Genomic DNA, 16,875 nt, shown 5'->3' on the forward strand with positions numbered 1-16,875 from the left:
AATGCACATATTTTATATTTTATTCCATTCTATTTCAATGTAAATAATGCTATATTTTATTTAAAAAAATGTTTTCTTATTTTTTAATGTTTCTATAGTTTTCTTAAAATAGTTCTCTATCTGTGTTTTTAATTATTGTTTTACTTTTATGTATGCACCATGACACCAAGTCAAATTCCTCGTACGTGTCAACCTACCTGGTGATAAACCCGTTTCTGATTCTATCATTTAGTTCAGATTAATCTAAATGTTTATATTAAATCTGTTTCAGAAAAAGACTTCAGACGCTCTCCCAGATCCTCCGGCCCCTCCCACCAAATCAGCGAGTCGCCACAGTCTGCCGCCATGTCGCAGCGCCGTGACGTCCAGCGCAGACGAGCAGCCGCACGTCGGCAACTACCGCCTGCTGAAGACCATCGGGAAGGGAAACTTCGCCAAAGTCAAACTGGCCAAACACGCTCTGACCGGCCGAGAGGTGAGAACACAGTTTGTTTGGATTACAGTATAATATGTATTAATCAAATCGAACCTTATTCACATAGCACTTTTCATACACAAAATGTAGCAATATGTGCTTTACTAACCAAAAAAAACAATATTACCCCGGGCCCTCCTCATTCCCAGCTAATAACACATAACCTTGTGATTGACAAAAAAAAAACTTAATTCCAACAGAAGTAAAAAAACACAGGACTGAATAAAACGAGAATAAAATCATAAAATAAGAATAAATTAAAAATAAATGATAATCTTAAAAAGCCACCATTTTCTTCTGGGAGGCTGATCCACAATCATGGGCTGTAATAATAATAATACATGATACTTGTATAGCGCTTTTCTAGACACTCAGACGCTTTGACAGAGAATAAAAAACAACATATAGGGGGGGGGGGGGGTCAGTGGTTGAATGCAGTGTTGAACAGGTGGGTGTTGAGTGATGTTTTGAATGCGGTGAGGAAGGAAGAATCTCTGATGGATTGGGGTAGTGAGTTCCAGAGGGTGGGTGCAGCAACGGAGAAGGCTCTGCCGCCCCAGGACTTGAGGTTATGGAGGGCTTTGTACGTCATCAGGAGGATTTTGTACTGAATTCTCTGGGGGATGGGGAGCCAGTGGAGCTTGATGAGGACGGGGGTGATGTGTTCACGGTGTGGGTGAGTAGACGGGCGGCGGAGTTCTGGATGTATTGAAGTTTGTTGAGGATGTTTGCAGGTGAACCATAGAGGAGGCTGTTGCAATAGTCCAGACGGGAGGTGATGAAATAATATAAAGAAGCCTCATCATGGGTCTTTTTTATAACTTGAAAAACAAATGATTTGAAGGACAGTAGCAGAAGACCTAAAGGATCTTCAGGGTTCATAAATCTCATAAATAGCAAGGACCAAGACCATTAAGAGCTTTATTGACTGACATTAAAGGGTTTGCAGTTGTGAGGCTTCCTGTTTGAGGTTTGCAGCGGAGGATCAGGTGCATGCAGTTCTTCTACAAACAACAGGAAGTCAGTTTTGTAGTTGAACTGCTGGCGTAGCGTCACATGGATCATTGAGGTGATTCAGGAAGTTCAGACACTTCTTTTATAATCATAACTGAATCCAGAGGTTCAAGGTTCTTTATTTTGTCTTACGAACATAGCTATAGTGTAGTTATGCCGATGAAATTCTTAGGTCACTTCTCCAACAGTGCAACACAGACACAGGATACCTATTTTTCCATTGCAAATAAACATCTGCAAATCCTCTTAGTAATATGAATAAAATAGACTGCACATATCTGCCAAACTTGCCTGAGAATTGCCATATTTTTAAGGTTTCTTTGGTTATAAAATACTTCGGTGATATTTCTCTGTAGATCATGATTACACTGCAAAACGGCATACTTTTTTGCACATTTGCACATTTTTGCCCTCCAGTTTTCTTTATTTTGTGTTAAGGCGTACTCACATAGAGCTAACGGTGGCTTGAGTATATGTAAAGTATAAATATATAAGCCAAAACGATATCCAACCCATCATAAAGTGTCATTAGTCCTCACTCTACTTTTTACAACTGTTAATGTTTAACACATACTGCTTGTTGTGGGCAAAGTCAAGAAACATCACACACACACACACACACACACACACACACACACACACACACACAGACACGCCTTTAATACACTGAGAACTCATAAAAAGTGTGATTTTAAATCTGAAATTATAATAATAAATCTTCATATCGAAAGAAACAAATGACATCATACCTCACCATAATGTCATCTGAACGAGTTATTTCCATCTGCTTTTATTACCGGATGTTTTAATTATATCACAAGACGTTCTGATGCAGATTTAGACGATTGTATAATCTCACTCTGAGTTTCTGTGGGGTTAAATCTGCTGGAAACGTAACCCTTCAAAATAAATTATTAATGCTGCAGACGTCAGCAGCTGGGAGCCGATTGGTCAGGAGATCAACTGTGTGTTGTGTGTGTGGTGTGGTGTGGTGTGTGTGTGTGTGTGTGTTGTGTGTGTGTGTGTGTGTGTGTGTGTGGTGTGTGTGGTGTTGTGTGTGTGTGGGTGTGTGTGTGTGTGTGTGTTGTGTGTGTGTGTGTGTGGTGTGTGTGGTGTGTGTGTGTGTGTGTGTGTGTGTGTGTGTGAGTGTGTGTGTGTGTGTGTGTGTGTGTGTGTGTGTGTGTGTGTGTGTGTGTGTGTGTGTGTGTGTGTGTGTGTGTGTGTTGTGTGGTGGTGTGGTGTGTGTCGTGATGTGTGTGTGTGTGTGTGTGTGTGTGTGTGTGTGTGTGTGTGTGTGTGTGTGTGTGTGTGTGGTACACTTATTTTAAGATTTGTTTTCCAAGTCCGAGCCGTCCAATCAGCTGCTGGGTTTCTCTCTGGAGACGCCCAGCGATGGTTGCTCTGAGAGGAGAAGCTTCATCTGCTGTCCTGCAGCCATTTTAATTTATTGATCATCTTTAAAGCATATTCTGGATCCGAGCCTGAAAATAATAAACTCTTTCACCCTGCAGTCAGTGTGTTCCTGTAAAACACTTTCCATTTGCTCTGCAGAAATGATTTCAATGATTTCTTTCTGTTCATTTAATTCTTTAGTTCTTCATATGATTGCAAATCATACCCTTTTTCCAGTAACACTAAGCATCGGGAAGCGGGTGATGGAACTACAATGAGCTTCATGTAAAAATGTATTGAAGAAAGCAATGTAAAGAAATATTAAATTATAGATAGGTGCATCCGAATAATCTGATAAAGGCGGTAAAGCGTATCGAAAGAGCACTTTAGTCTTTTGAGGAAAGTGCTCTGTCTTGTTTAATTTAATTCACTTGTGTTACCAGGAAGTCTTACTGAAAACGCAACAATAAAACTCCCAACTAAACAGATAAATCAACAACAATTACGACATCCAGCATCATCAAAATGTCTGTTTTACATTCTGTGTGTGTGTGTGTGTGTGTGTGTGTGGTGTGTGTGGTGTGTGTGGTGTGTGTGTGTGTGTGTGTGTGTGTGGTGTGTGTGTGTGTGTGTGTGTGTGTGTGTGTGTGTGTGTGTGTGTGTGTGTGTGTGTGTGTGTGTGTGTGTGGTGTGTGTGTGTGTGTGTGTGTGTGTGTGTGTGTGTGTGTGTGTGTGTGTGTAGTGTGTGTGTGTGTGTGGTGTGTGTGTGGTGTGTGTGTGTGTGTGTGTGTGTGTGTGTGTGTGTGTGTGTGTGTGTGTGTGTGTGTGTGTAGTGTGTGTGTGTGTGTGTGTGTGTGTGGTGTGTGGGTGTCCCCCCCCCCTGTCTACTACTGTTTTTCTCTTTTGTTCTGCAGGTCGCCATCAAGATCATTGACAAAACTCAGCTGAACCCAACCAGTCTGCAGAAGGTACGTCTCATCTCTGACCTTTGACCTCCTTCCAAGCAAAAGCTATATCTTAAATTTGAATGTGACGCTGGAGACTGAACTTCAGCTACAACATCACTACTCACACAAAAACTCAACTAAAGTACCTCAAAATTGTACTTAACTGCAGTACTCCACTAAATGCAATTCACTACGTTGCACAGCTGCGTTTTAAGGCGTTACAAGATGTCTGTTTCAAAAGCAAAATCTCCCACACATTTCAGTACAGGATTATATATGTACGCTTTCTTTTTTCAGTTAATGAGTAACCTGCATCCGTTTTTCTTAACCCTTTGTTTGAACTCATGTCATAACCATGCAAACAAAGGCACAATGGATGCTGGTCATTTTAAATATGTATTGTAAATAAAGATACAGCTACTAATCTGATGTGTGTTAGTCAGTAATGTAGAAGTGGATGTGTGAGCATAACGTAGTGTTGACCTCTCCCCTAAATTAGATCATAAAGTGGACATTATTAAATAATAATCTTCACTGATCGATTTTACAGCTCTTCAGGGAGGTCAGTGTGATGAAGATCCTCAACCATCCAAACATTGGTGAGTCCACACCTCCTCCTCTTCCTCCTTCTCTTCTACCTCCTGCTCATACTTGCCAACCCTCCCGGTTTCCTCCCAGGGTCATATTTCTCCCGATTTCTGACAAAATCAGATTTACTCACGACTGTTTCCACTCTGACTTTAATACAGCTACACATTGTTTGGTTTCCATGGTAGCGCGTCTCTTTAGCAGCACACGCAACTGAAAGTCTGAGAGGGTGAGGAAGATAGTCACAGAAAACAGAACAAGAATCGACAACTCTACCCTCTCTGCTCACTCCTTTCCATATGCTCCATCAAGGTGCTACAGGCCGCAAGGCAGTGCACTTAGAACTACAATAAGCATGTTAATGTTAATCCAATACAGCTCCGGCGATCCACTAGCACCCCCCCCCCCCCCCCCCCCCGCGGTGGTTTTGAAATGCTCCCGATTTCTGAGGTCTCAAGGTTGGCAAGTATGCTCCTGCTTCATGTCTATATTCTCCTTCTTCTCCTCTTCCTCCTCATTTTCCTCTTTCTCGTCTTGCTCTTCCTCAAACTGCTCTTCCTCATCGTCCTCCCTTCTCCTCCTTTAGTAGTGCTCAGTTTTAAGTAGCATAAGAGCTCAGTATTTGGCTGACGGAGGTGTGTGGCACAGTGGGTTGTGCGTTGGTGTTCGGATCAGAGGAGCACAGGTTCAAACCCCACTGCAGTCAGCATGTCGTTGTGTCCCTGAAGACACTTCACCCCAAATTGCTCCTGTGGGGATTGACCACAGTATTGAGTATGTAAGTCGCTTTGGATAAAAGCGTCTAACAAGTGACATGTAATGTAATTAGAGCTCAGTATTTGGCAGCAGATTACTCAGTATTTGGCTGAATTAGAGCTCAGTATTCAGCAGTAGTGCTCAGTATTTGGCAGCAGCAATATATTTCTGCTTTTGTTCTTCAGTGAAGCTGTTTGAGGTGATTGAGACGGAGAAGACTCTGTACCTGGTGATGGAGTACGCCAGCGGAGGTAAGTCCAGCTCACCTGTCTGTCATATATTAGTGTCAAGCACTTATAAAACCACATTATTAAATCGCTCAACACATAAAACACAACAATGAGAATAGAAAATCATGTTTGAATAACCTGGCAATTATAAGGAGAGAAGGAAAATAAACGTACAAACAATTCATGATTCAAATGTAGTTACAGTTTTAGTCATTTAAGGCTTTTTGATAAAGCGTGTTCTTCAAAAGTGATCTAAGTGATGTCTGTCTGTCTTTCTTTGTGTCAGGTGAAGTGTTTGACTACCTTGTTGCTCACGGACGAATGAAAGAGAAGGAGGCCAGAGCCAAGTTTCGGCAGGTGAGATCATTTAATATCTACGAGACTATCTGGTCCTCAATATCCCATAATGCACTGGTCACTTGCTTAATAGTGCATTCAGGATGTGCCAATTAAACTTGTCTTGAAGTAGGTTGGAGGTTTGGATAGCTTACTGGTTAATAAATACATGAGATGTAAAAGGAAACAATTCTGCATTTCCGTCTAAAATCCACAATAACTTTATTTGTACTTATTATGTTGCCTTTATTAGATAGTAATGGTGGAGAGAAAGAGTGGGAGGGCTTAAAAAAACACAATTACATTATGGTTCATTGTTAAATATGCCAACAGCAAGACCTTTAAAGAAATGTGTTTCCTTAAATATTTGAAGGACCACCTCTGAGCTCCCTGTCTCTAATGTAGACTACTGTATATATCTGTTATTACAAGATGTTATGCTGTATTAAGTTCCATCTTCCTATTCCTTTTACTCAAAATTATTTTTTCAGAATCTGTTATTTATGATTCGTGAGCAAGCTAAACTCTCCTGGTGTTTTTCGGTGATATTTTGCACACTTCCCTGCAGTTTCCTGTCTGTTGCAGCAGGTTTAGTGTTGGGCAGCCATCTTTATATTGTAGTGTCTCGTCCTTCATGTCAGAAACCAGACCACAACGCCCCCCCTCAGGATAATTCAGCCTGCCGGTGTAACCGCTAATAAAACACATCGGCTTCATTATGGTCCATTAGCGTAGCGGCTAACAAAGCTGTTAAAACTGTCGAGCCGTGGTCAGCAAACAAAACCTCTCTGCTGTAATGTTACCTTTATGAGCAACTTCCTATTTTATTCAGTTTATTATTCTTTCTCAGATGTAATCAATTCTGTTTGTTATGTTTTGACTGATATAATATCTGTAAACTGTATCAGAGCTCAGTTTCTATATGTTATGAATGAGTGAGATTATGAGTTAGTTGATCCCTTCTTTAGTCAAACACTTTGGTCCCTGTGAAATATTTGGGACATTCATGGTCCCCAGAGGAGGAATCCTAACAACCTTTTCGTCTCCTCTATTCGTCCAACATAGTCCTTACCAACGGACTGTATATAAAAGACGTTTAAATATTCACATTGATATCTCCTTTTGATTTGTGGACAACCATTTTAAAGCCTGGAGTTTGGCTTTCGTAATGCAAGCTAACTAACACATGTATGCTCAAGTGAAAGCTCATCCTGACTCCAGCCTAGTCTGAGATGTCCCAGGACTATAAACCCTAACAGATTAGATTAGATTATTGATCGCACATTAGAAAATGGTTTTGTTACAGCAGCTTGCTGACGAGGCAAAACATGAGCTTTTCTCTGGTGCCCATTGCAACAAACAAACAGGACAGACTTTAAAAATCAACTAATGCAGAAGTTGTCTGTCTGTGTGTGTTGTTATTGTTGTTGTTGTTGTTATTATTTTCTAATAATTTTGCATCTTCTTCTATCACTCTGTGTTTGTGTCAGATTGTGTCAGCAGTGGAGTACTGTCACCAGAAGAGGATTGTCCACCGAGACCTCAAGGTAAACACACACACACACACACACACACACACACACACACACACACACACACACACACACACACACACGAACGAACATGTTGCGTTTCTAATCCAACTATTCTCTTTTGTTTACTTGCTTCAATTTCTATAACTGCTTTATTATAACTGATGATGTCTGACTTCTTTTTGTAATTATTGATGAATAAAGTGTTTAATAATATAAATCTCTCTCTCTCTCTCTCTCTCTCTCTCTCTCTCTGTGTCTTCCAGGCAGAGAACCTGCTGCTGGACGCCGACATGAACATTAAGATCGCAGACTTCGGCTTCAGTAATGAGTTCACGCTGGGCAGTAAGCTGGACACCTTCTGTGGGTCTCCTCCCTACGCTGCTCCTGAACTCTTCCAGGTAAACACTGGACAGACACATTTACACATGTTGCATATATATCATGTTTTACATTTTAAATGCCCCTTTTATGGCTCATTGGTTCCCTCAGAGCACATAAACATATTCTAGATGTGAAGATAGATATGAGAATACATAAGGAAAGTTAAGATGACGACTTGGATGCGACAAGAGTATAACATATGGGAAAATTAGAGGAGAGATTCAAGAAAATGAAATGAAAAGAAAGAAGGTTGAATTTGACCAAAAGGGCAAGAAAAACTCACTGCTATTGTGAGAGCAGTTTTAGGTTTGTATGCAGAGGCAAAGCTTTAATAACAGTTAATGTTTTTAGTGTTGTTTATCATTTTTAATATGAAAACCGTGAATAGCAATACCAACGTCATGAAGTTATAGATTTAGATTGACTTTGTATTGTTGCATTTCATTCATGTTATTTAAAAAGAAACAATGCTTTTGAGAGAATTGGAGACGCCTTTGATTAAGTAGTTTTATTGTATACAATCGTTAAAATGAAAGAAGATGGATGAAAATGTGTCCCAACATATTTAAGATAATACTTTCTAGCTGAAGATGCAAATATAACTTTTTAAACCAAATTCAAAATGTATTTTTTAAGAAATCTTCCTGAAAATGCAGCACCTGAAGACAGTAAGGTGTGTTAGGGTGTCGTAGAGCTGTGGGCTGCTGGGTAATGTAGTTCTGTACCTCTTTAGGGGAAGAAGTACGACGGGCCGGAGGTGGACGTCTGGAGTCTGGGAGTGATCCTCTACACGCTGGTCAGCGGCTCACTGCCGTTCGACGGACAGAACCTGAAGGTGTGGACAAAATAGTAGAAACACATTTCAATAATGTTAAAAAACTCCCAATTCACCACTCACTGGTTAGAACCCGGAGTAAAATACTTTTTCTGACAAACTGCTGCTGAGTCAAGAATATACCTTTTTACATATGAACTCAACTCGGTGTTATAACCTACATTTACTAAAGTACTGTATTTTTTTATGGACTTTTTCTTAAGTAGTTATGCAACTTAATGTACTCAAACACATCTATTCCAATTTAAGTCTTAACAATCGAGCTTTAACAAGAGATTATGAGAAAAGAAATTGTTCTGACGTGTGTGTGTGTGTGTGTGTGTGTGTGTGTGTGTGTGTGTGTGTGTGTGTTGTGTGTGTGTGTGTGTGTGTGTGTGTGTGTGTGTGTGTGTGTGTGTGTGTGTGTGTGTGTGTGTGTGTGTGTGTGTGTGTGTGTGTGTGTGTGTGTGTGTGTGTGTGTGTGTGTGTGTGTGTGTGTGTGTGTGTGTGTGTGTGTGTGTGTGTGTGTGTGTGTGTGTGTGTGTGTGTGTGTAGGAGCTGAGGGAGCGTGTTCTCAGAGGAAAGTATCGGATCCCCTTCTACATGTCGACTGACTGTGAGAACCTGCTGAAGAAGCTGCTGGTGCTCAACCCGGGGAAGCGAGGCAGCCTGCAGGTAACCCCGGCAACAGGGAGTAGAACCTGAAACCTTGCGTTGAAAACTCATAGACCACCAAAATAATGAAAATGGTGTCATTCTGGATCCTAGACCATAACTCCCTGCATCGACTTCACAATAAAAGCTTCGGAGTGGTTTCCTGTCGGCTAGTGCTGGGGGGAAACGATTATTTTGAAAACGATTAATCGGGCGATTATTTGATCGATTAGTCGACTAATCGAACGATTATTTTTCTGTTGTTCAATTCATAAAAAACGTAATGTAAAAAAAACGTAATGTAAAAAATTTTTTTTTCACGATACTGTGTCTCAGGGGATCTTAATATTTAAGAACCTATTAATGTGTTATACCAGATTAACGGAAATAATCTCAGCTAACTGACGATACAAACCATGTTTACCAAAACAAAACACAAGTCTCATAAGAAGCATCTAAATGACCCCTGAGCGAAAAATGCTAACGGACATTGGCACAGATCTCAAGATAAAAGTACCCTTATTACTTATCGTAGCTGCACATACAATATATCCGATTAAAGCTGAGACTCCACAGATTATGTAGGTACATAGTATCATCACTGAGTGATCCGGACTCGCGACAGGGGAAGCAAATACAGTCATCACAACACGTACCTTCACAGAGCTTCTAGGGAGATCGTCTCACCACCGTAGCTGTCAATCTGATCAAAATACGTGTTCAATGGCATTAAAATGAGAAAAAACGCGGCTGAATCGGTTAATCCATAGGTTTTTAACGTCTATGTATACAAAAATGATTGCATTTATAATCCATAATTCCATTTTAAATCGGAGAGCAAATGCTAGCTGCTAATGGTAGCCACCACAGCTAGCTGCTGCTTCTGCTAGGCTATGCAGCAGTCTCAGTGAGATATAAATATATAAATATCTTTGCGTTTTGGACTAACTTTAAAATATTCCCATGCTTTTGAAGACCTGGGGCGAGATGTTTTCTTTTGAGGGCTTCGTGCGCAATCCTGTGAGGAGGAGTTGGTAGCCGTTTCAGTCTCCATTGTGTTAGAAGTGCGATTGCGAACTGCTTGTTGCTTTGGGTGACCCACGTGTGTGTGGTGTCATACAGTCTATGGTGGCGACGCGTCGACGCGGAAATATGTCGTCGACGATATTTTGACGTCGACGCGTCGCTACAGCACTACTGTCGGCAGGTTTTTACTTCCACTTCAGAGGTTGTGTTTTCTGCTAGGTTTGTTTGTAGCGGTGTTGTGCGGTCACGTTGTGTGGCTCTGCATTGTTCAGACAACAATAGGATTTCAGGAGAAGTGTCTTAACATTTGCTGAATCATTTAGGTCATTGTGATTGACTCACCTCATTCAGCGCTAGGGAGCAGTAATGGGACTTCCACATACACAAAGCAATATATCAGGTGGAGACGCCCACACAGTTAGTGGCTCTTGATTAAAACTGGACCCCGAATGTCATCTAAACGAAACCACTCCTGTATTGTGTTTGTTTCTCAGCAAATCATGAAGGACCGATGGATGAACGTCGGCTACGACGAGAAGGAGCTGAAAACATACAACGAACCAGAACAAGACTTCAACGACCTCAAACGCATAGGTCAGACACACACACACACACACACACACACACACACACACACACACACACACACACACACACACGATACATTCCTGTTAGGCTGCTCCAGACGTCCCATAATCCTCTTTGTTTGATCATGTTACTCTATTAGCTGGAGGCAGACAATCGATGGAATTTGATATATTTAAGTATCTAATTTATTCCACTTAATATACTACATTACGTGCATATGTTATCATTGAAGTGCACAGAAACGGACCAATCACAACTCACAACAGTTAATGTATTGCTGTATCTGCCATTAGAGCTGTCAATGTCTTTCGGTTGACTGCAATATCTCAACAAAATGTGGATTGTGAGGATATTAAGTTCAAGAAAATATTCCCCCTCAGGATGAGCTGTCCTTCTTCTGATTTTTCATGTAGTGCCATCAACTTATCAACATTTGACGAATTATGAGCTCTTGAACTCTGTTAAAATATGCTAATGTGAGCATGCTAACACACTTAACTTAGATGGTGATGATGGGAATTATTAATAAAATCTTCCTTTGTGTTTTCTGACCAATCAGAGCTGATGGGGACGATGGGCTTCTCTCAGGAGGAAGTGAAGAAGGCGCTGGAGGGTCAGAAATACAACGAGATGACGGCGATATACCTGCTGCTGGGGAGGAAAAATGCTGAGGTTTGTTCAATAAACCGTTTTACATTTAGTCAAATCTTCCTGGTTGCTCAAGAATCTCACATTTTGGAGCTTATAGATACAATTTAGATTAATTTCTGTTAAGGCTAGGTTAGCACAAACACTAGAAGTAAGCCTAACTTCATCCAGTACTGTATGTTGCATGTTTTTATTTGATTGTATTTACTTGTTTAAAATGAAATGTGTCTTTAGGTTGACTTACAACATCTGTCCAGGGACTACAGATGAAAAATAGAAATGTTACAATAACAACAGTGTTACAGAAATGTTGATTGATGTGCACTGTCCCTGTTAAAAAATAAAATAAAAATCAAAGGAAGAAAAATCGACCTTCTAAGCACTCTGTCTGTAACTGAGCAGGGCTTTTACCCAGAATCCTCTGCTGTGTCTCTCTCAGTCTGAAGGCGGTGAGACTCTGTCCAGTAACCTGCTCCAGAGGTCACGACCCAGCAGCGACCTCAACGGCTCCAGTCAGTCACCCGCACACTCTCGCAACACATCGACCAATCAGAAGCAGCGGCGCTTCAGCGACCACGGTGAGTTTCTGTCCAGGCGTCAAAATCTCATAAAGGGTTACAGCGGATCTTTAAAAGTCTTAACATGTGTTGAAAACGAAAAGACACACGTGTAAGCCAAAACAAAAGGCAACATTGGTTTTCAAATATCTCTGAAAGAAAGAGCTAATGTATTTAAAAATGCTAAGTAGAATGGTATTTATTTACATATTTCGCAACGGCTCATTTCAAAATAAACGTGGATTTGCGTAAAAAACTAGTTTTTCGGGGTTCTGGTGTTTTGTTTGATTTTAAATAAACAAAGTCTTGGCTTTCAGAATATGAAACTTTTATTTCCAAAATCACACGATAAATACATGTTTGAAGCTTTCAAAGGGAAGACGACAGCTCTCACTCGCCCCGGCTGACATTATGAATGTAAGAGTATAGTAATCATAGATAACACGGCAGGGTCCGTTGCAGTTTGTTTTCATCTGATTTCAAATAAACAAAGTCTTGGCTTTCAGAATATTAAACTTGTTTCGGCAAATTCAGATGATAAATACAGCTTTGAAGCTTCGGCATAATTACAAGCGGAGAACGGAGTTCAGGCATAACAACAGCCGGTGTTTCTCGTGAGTGTTTTCCCCGGGAAACAAACACGATACACACAAATGCAAAAATACACAAACACACACACAGGTATACACACACACACACATACACACACACACACACACACACGCGAGCTTCCCCCAGACCAGTAATCCAAACGAAGATATCTTCCCTCCGTTACTACTTTGATCATTTGCTAATAATCAATCAGATCGATGGATTCCAGAGAAGAGAAAACTTTGAGGTCCTTTTTCTCAAAATGATGACTCAGTGACAGTCATTATATAATATGACATATTTCGCTTAATATTTGTACAACAACAATCCTGATATCATTAGAAAGCTAGGAACCTCCTCTTTCCAACAGTGTATACAATTCAAAATGTGTCTTCGGTCAATGCGACTGATTTCGATGGAGCAGGTCACATATTCTTTTGTTAGTAATCCACAGAATTCTTCTTGCATTATGATCACGCAGATCAGGACAGCAGAACCAACAACACTAACAATATATTTGAACTAAAATAAGAATACAATTGGCTATTTAAGTAAATATTGTAGGGCTTGTCTGAAAGGGTTAGGGGCAGGTAGAGGCACGATTTAGGTTGCTTTAAATGTCTCACATGGGAGAAACCTGTCTCTGAGAAATAGAAATTGCTGCATCAAGTCCAGATCGAATCGTTTTGAAAAGTCTTAATATCTCTTTCTCCCTGTCAGTCTTAATTCTGTACTAATAATAAAGGCAACAATATCTTGAAGTCTTAATGTAATTTGCCCAAAGCTTTTCTCTTTATTAACGTCACATTATATTTTATACATATATTTTTATATATATTTGTATGTTTGTATTTGGGATTGTGGGAAACGGTATTTCGATCTCTGTCTGTACACACAAACTGACTAAAGGTGACTTTGACTTGACTTTGACTTGATCTGTGTTCTCTCTCTGTCTCAGTGGCGCCCTCTATCCCCCCTCCTGTGTCCTACACCAAGCGTAGTCATGCCAACAGCGTAGAGAGTGACAGGAAGGAAGGGGCGGCGTCGCCCACGGGGGCTCCGGACCGCCGGAGGTCAGCCACCGCCTCAGGGGTGAGAGGAGTCACTGTTTCTGCTCCAAACTGGTCCTCGTACATGTTCTGTTCTTTATAAGGACATTAGCAGCACTAGCATGAGCATTGGCTATTCTTCCTGGGGTCCTCACACACACAAAACGTACATAAAACAAATCAAAACAGCTCATCATTTCAGGCAATTTACAATGCTATATGAGGTGAAAACTAAAATTGTCCAAATAAGGCCAAACAAAAAAATACTAATACGTGTACATAATATGATATACATAGCCACAGGCTTCAACCTTTTGAAATATACAGATACCAAGTTTAAAAGCAGTGTTAAAAGTCAAACAGTTATGTTGGTACCCTCTGTTGTTGAATCAGGAGACCACATGTACATTTATACTTTCTTGTTAACGCAATATCTAAGGAATACTTTGAGTGCATTTATTCCCATTTGGCTAAATGGTCCTCTTAGGGGATCAACGATGAACTGATTACTAGTTGTTGGTCAAAGATTGAGATTACTGTGACCTAACTAAATATGTTTTGGGGTCACGACTCAATCATTCTTATGCTAATGTTAACATTGCACTCAGATGTCTAATGTGAAAAAGCAAGCCGTCATTGATGTACATGAACACACAAGCTGGTCATTCTGAATTCTGTATATATGTATACATTCCTACATTTGGGCTCTTTAAATAAATAATTGGCTTACAGTAATTAAGCACTTGGTAACATGCTTATTTATGAATAAAAAAAAACGTCATTCCCTTTAGCCTTGTTGATAGAGATCACAAAAGAATATCAAAACAACAACAACAAAAACCATGACAGCACATAGCTTAAAATAACAACAGAGAAACATCATTTGGAAAACGAATAAAATAAATTAGGTGCAAATATGAACCCCATGGGAGATGAGCTTAAGCAGCTAAATAACGCATCATGCCGCCTTTTTAAATGTGCCTCGTGTTGTACAACGCAGGTCAAGTGTTATCCACACTTATGTCTATTTCTGTCAGCCTGTAGATTAGACTTTCTACCAAACATGATTCTGTATCTCACTCGGCGCTGGAGGAGTGGAGCATTCATGTTCTGTTTTTGTATCGTCCCTTTTACTGTGTGATGAAGCTGACTGTGTTACAGAACATAACTCGGAGGAACACGTACGTTCACGAGAGGACGAGCAGCGACCGCCACTCGGCTGCTGTGACCAACGGGAAGGACAGCAGGTGAGAGGGATTCTGGGAGCTTTTTCATTGATCACATTGCTGTTATCCTGTATATCAATAACCAGGGACGTGCATTTTGGAGGGCGGGTGCTCAAGTGAGAAAAAGGGCACTACCCATAATCATTTATAAAAAAAATTTTAGAACAAAAGGTTAAATATAGTTGCACATCTCGGACTTAATGACCAATTAATTTTAATACCCTCACGTTATTGTTTAATACTCAACAGAATTCTACAAAATAATCAGCTAACACGGAGACAATGGCCTTCTTTAGTATTCACTACGCACAAGAGCAGACAACAACAAAGGAAACTATGCCACAATGTGCATGTTTTCTATGCTACTAGTTAAAATTGCTATAATAATTAGTTTATTTTAGCACAACAATAAGTCTTTCGAGTGGTATTAACATGAATAACACTTCAAAATAGGGAGAGAGAGCATCGGACTATCTAACCTCCCGACCTGATATTTTTATTTTTTATTCAATCAATATATTTTTGGAAAGGGAAACTGTGCGCAAACAGGAGTAGATATATATTCAATAATAATTAAAAAAGCACCCCAAAAAAGGGCACTTTCTTTGGAGGAAGAAAAAGGGCAGGGGCTCAAGCCCACTTTGATGTCTGTGTGCACGTGCCTGTCAATAATTAACCTGTGTGTGTGTGTCAGTCTACCTGAGGTTCCTGCAGCGTCCCCCTCTCCATCGCCGGGGAAAACCACCTCCACTCGTCCCCGTCACGTGAAGTCCATGTCGGCGTCGGGACATCCCATGAAGTCCTGCCTCCCCCCCATCGACGACAACGTGGAGTATCAGAGGTCAGTACAGCTGGGGAGTAATATACATGTAACTTTGGAAACATTGTATTTATATAAATATATTTACATTACATTTCTTTAAGCTGATGATTTCATCCAAAGTGATTTACATTGATCAGAGATGGCAAAAGTCCACATCCTTTCCTCAAGTAGAAGTACAAATACTTGTGTTTAAAAATACTCTGGTAAAAGTAGAAGTACTGACTAAACTTCTTTACTCAAGTAAAAGTAAAGAAGTATGGGCTTCAAAATGTACTTAAGTAAAAAGTACCCATAGCTACCAGCTGTTTTAAAGAGTACCTGACCTCCCTTTATATTAATAGAACAATAATGTCATTGTTAGCTAATGAATGTTTCCATGCTGAACAACGGCAACATGACAACGTTTCCATTGGTCCCTCTTCTTTAGAGAAGACCAGGAAATGATGGATACACGGATCGTGTTCAAATCAATAGGCACGCAATGACTCTAAAGAATAATGATCACGCATCAAACACACATTCAAACTAAAGGAACCAGCTGTTTGGAAAATGTAAGAAGTAGAAAGTACAGGTATTTGTGTTCAACATGTAAGAAGTAGAAAGTACAGGTATTTGTGTTCAACATGTAAGAAGTAGAAAGTTCAGGTATTTGTGTTCAACATGTAAGAAGTAGAAAGTACAGGTATTTGAGTTCAACATGTAAGAAGTAGAAAGTACAGGTATTTGAGTTCAACATGTAAGAAGTAGAAAGTACAGGTATTTGGGTTCAAAATGTAAGAAGTAGAAAGTACAGGTATTTGGGTTCAAAATGTAAGAAGTAGAAAGTACAGGTATTTGTGTTCAACATGTAAGAAGTAGAAAGTACAGGTATTTGTGTTCAACATGTAAGAAGTAGAAAGTACAGGTATTTGTGTTCAACATGTAAGAAATAGAAAGTACAGGTATTTGTGTTCAACATGTAAGAAGTAGAAAGTACAGGTATTTGAGTTCAACATGTAAGAAGTAGAAAGTACAGGTATTTGGGTTCAAAATGTAAGAAGTAGAAAGTACAGGTATTTGGGTTCAAAATGTAAGAAGTAGAAAGTACAGGTATTTGAGTTCAACATGTAAGAAGTAGAAAGTACAGGTATTTGTGTTCAACATGTAAGAAGTAGAAAGTACAGGTATTTGTGTTCAACATGTAAGAAGTAGAAAGTACAGGTATTTGAGTTCAACATGTAAGAAGTAGAAAGTACAGGTATTTGA

The 16,875-nt window shown here is 40.0% G+C and overlaps 1 protein-coding gene across 3 annotated transcripts in view; it reads left to right on the top strand.

Moving 5' to 3' along the window:
- The window catches only part of LOC117553432 (serine/threonine-protein kinase MARK1-like), a 39,632-nt gene that overhangs the window by 17,357 nt on the left and 5,400 nt on the right, over positions 1–16,875 (top strand). For 2 of the 3 annotated variants that reach the window (XM_034227350.1, XM_034227349.1), the window contains exons 2-16: positions 272–475; positions 3,796–3,849; positions 4,379–4,427; positions 5,358–5,423; positions 5,689–5,759; positions 7,229–7,285; positions 7,537–7,671; positions 8,388–8,489; positions 9,024–9,143; positions 10,643–10,742; positions 11,296–11,408; positions 11,824–11,962; positions 13,491–13,624; positions 14,743–14,828; positions 15,502–15,648. In XM_034227350.1, the coding sequence (XP_034083241.1) occupies positions 272–475; positions 3,796–3,849; positions 4,379–4,427; positions 5,358–5,423; positions 5,689–5,759; positions 7,229–7,285; positions 7,537–7,671; positions 8,388–8,489; positions 9,024–9,143; positions 10,643–10,742; positions 11,296–11,408; positions 11,824–11,962; positions 13,491–13,624; positions 14,743–14,828; positions 15,502–15,648 (1,577 nt within the window). Of the gene's footprint in view, positions 1–271; positions 476–3,795; positions 3,850–4,378; positions 4,428–5,357; positions 5,424–5,688; positions 5,760–7,228; positions 7,286–7,536; positions 7,672–8,387; positions 8,490–9,023; positions 9,144–10,642; positions 10,743–11,295; positions 11,409–11,823; positions 11,963–13,490; positions 13,625–14,727; positions 14,829–15,501; positions 15,649–16,875 lie in introns of all 3 variants that reach the window. The other variant, XM_034227347.1, reaches the window with a different exon arrangement.

This window comes from Gymnodraco acuticeps, unplaced genomic scaffold, assembly GCF_902827175.1.
Source record: "Gymnodraco acuticeps unplaced genomic scaffold, fGymAcu1.1, whole genome shotgun sequence".
Taxonomy (NCBI): Eukaryota; Metazoa; Chordata; class Actinopteri; order Perciformes; family Bathydraconidae; genus Gymnodraco; species Gymnodraco acuticeps.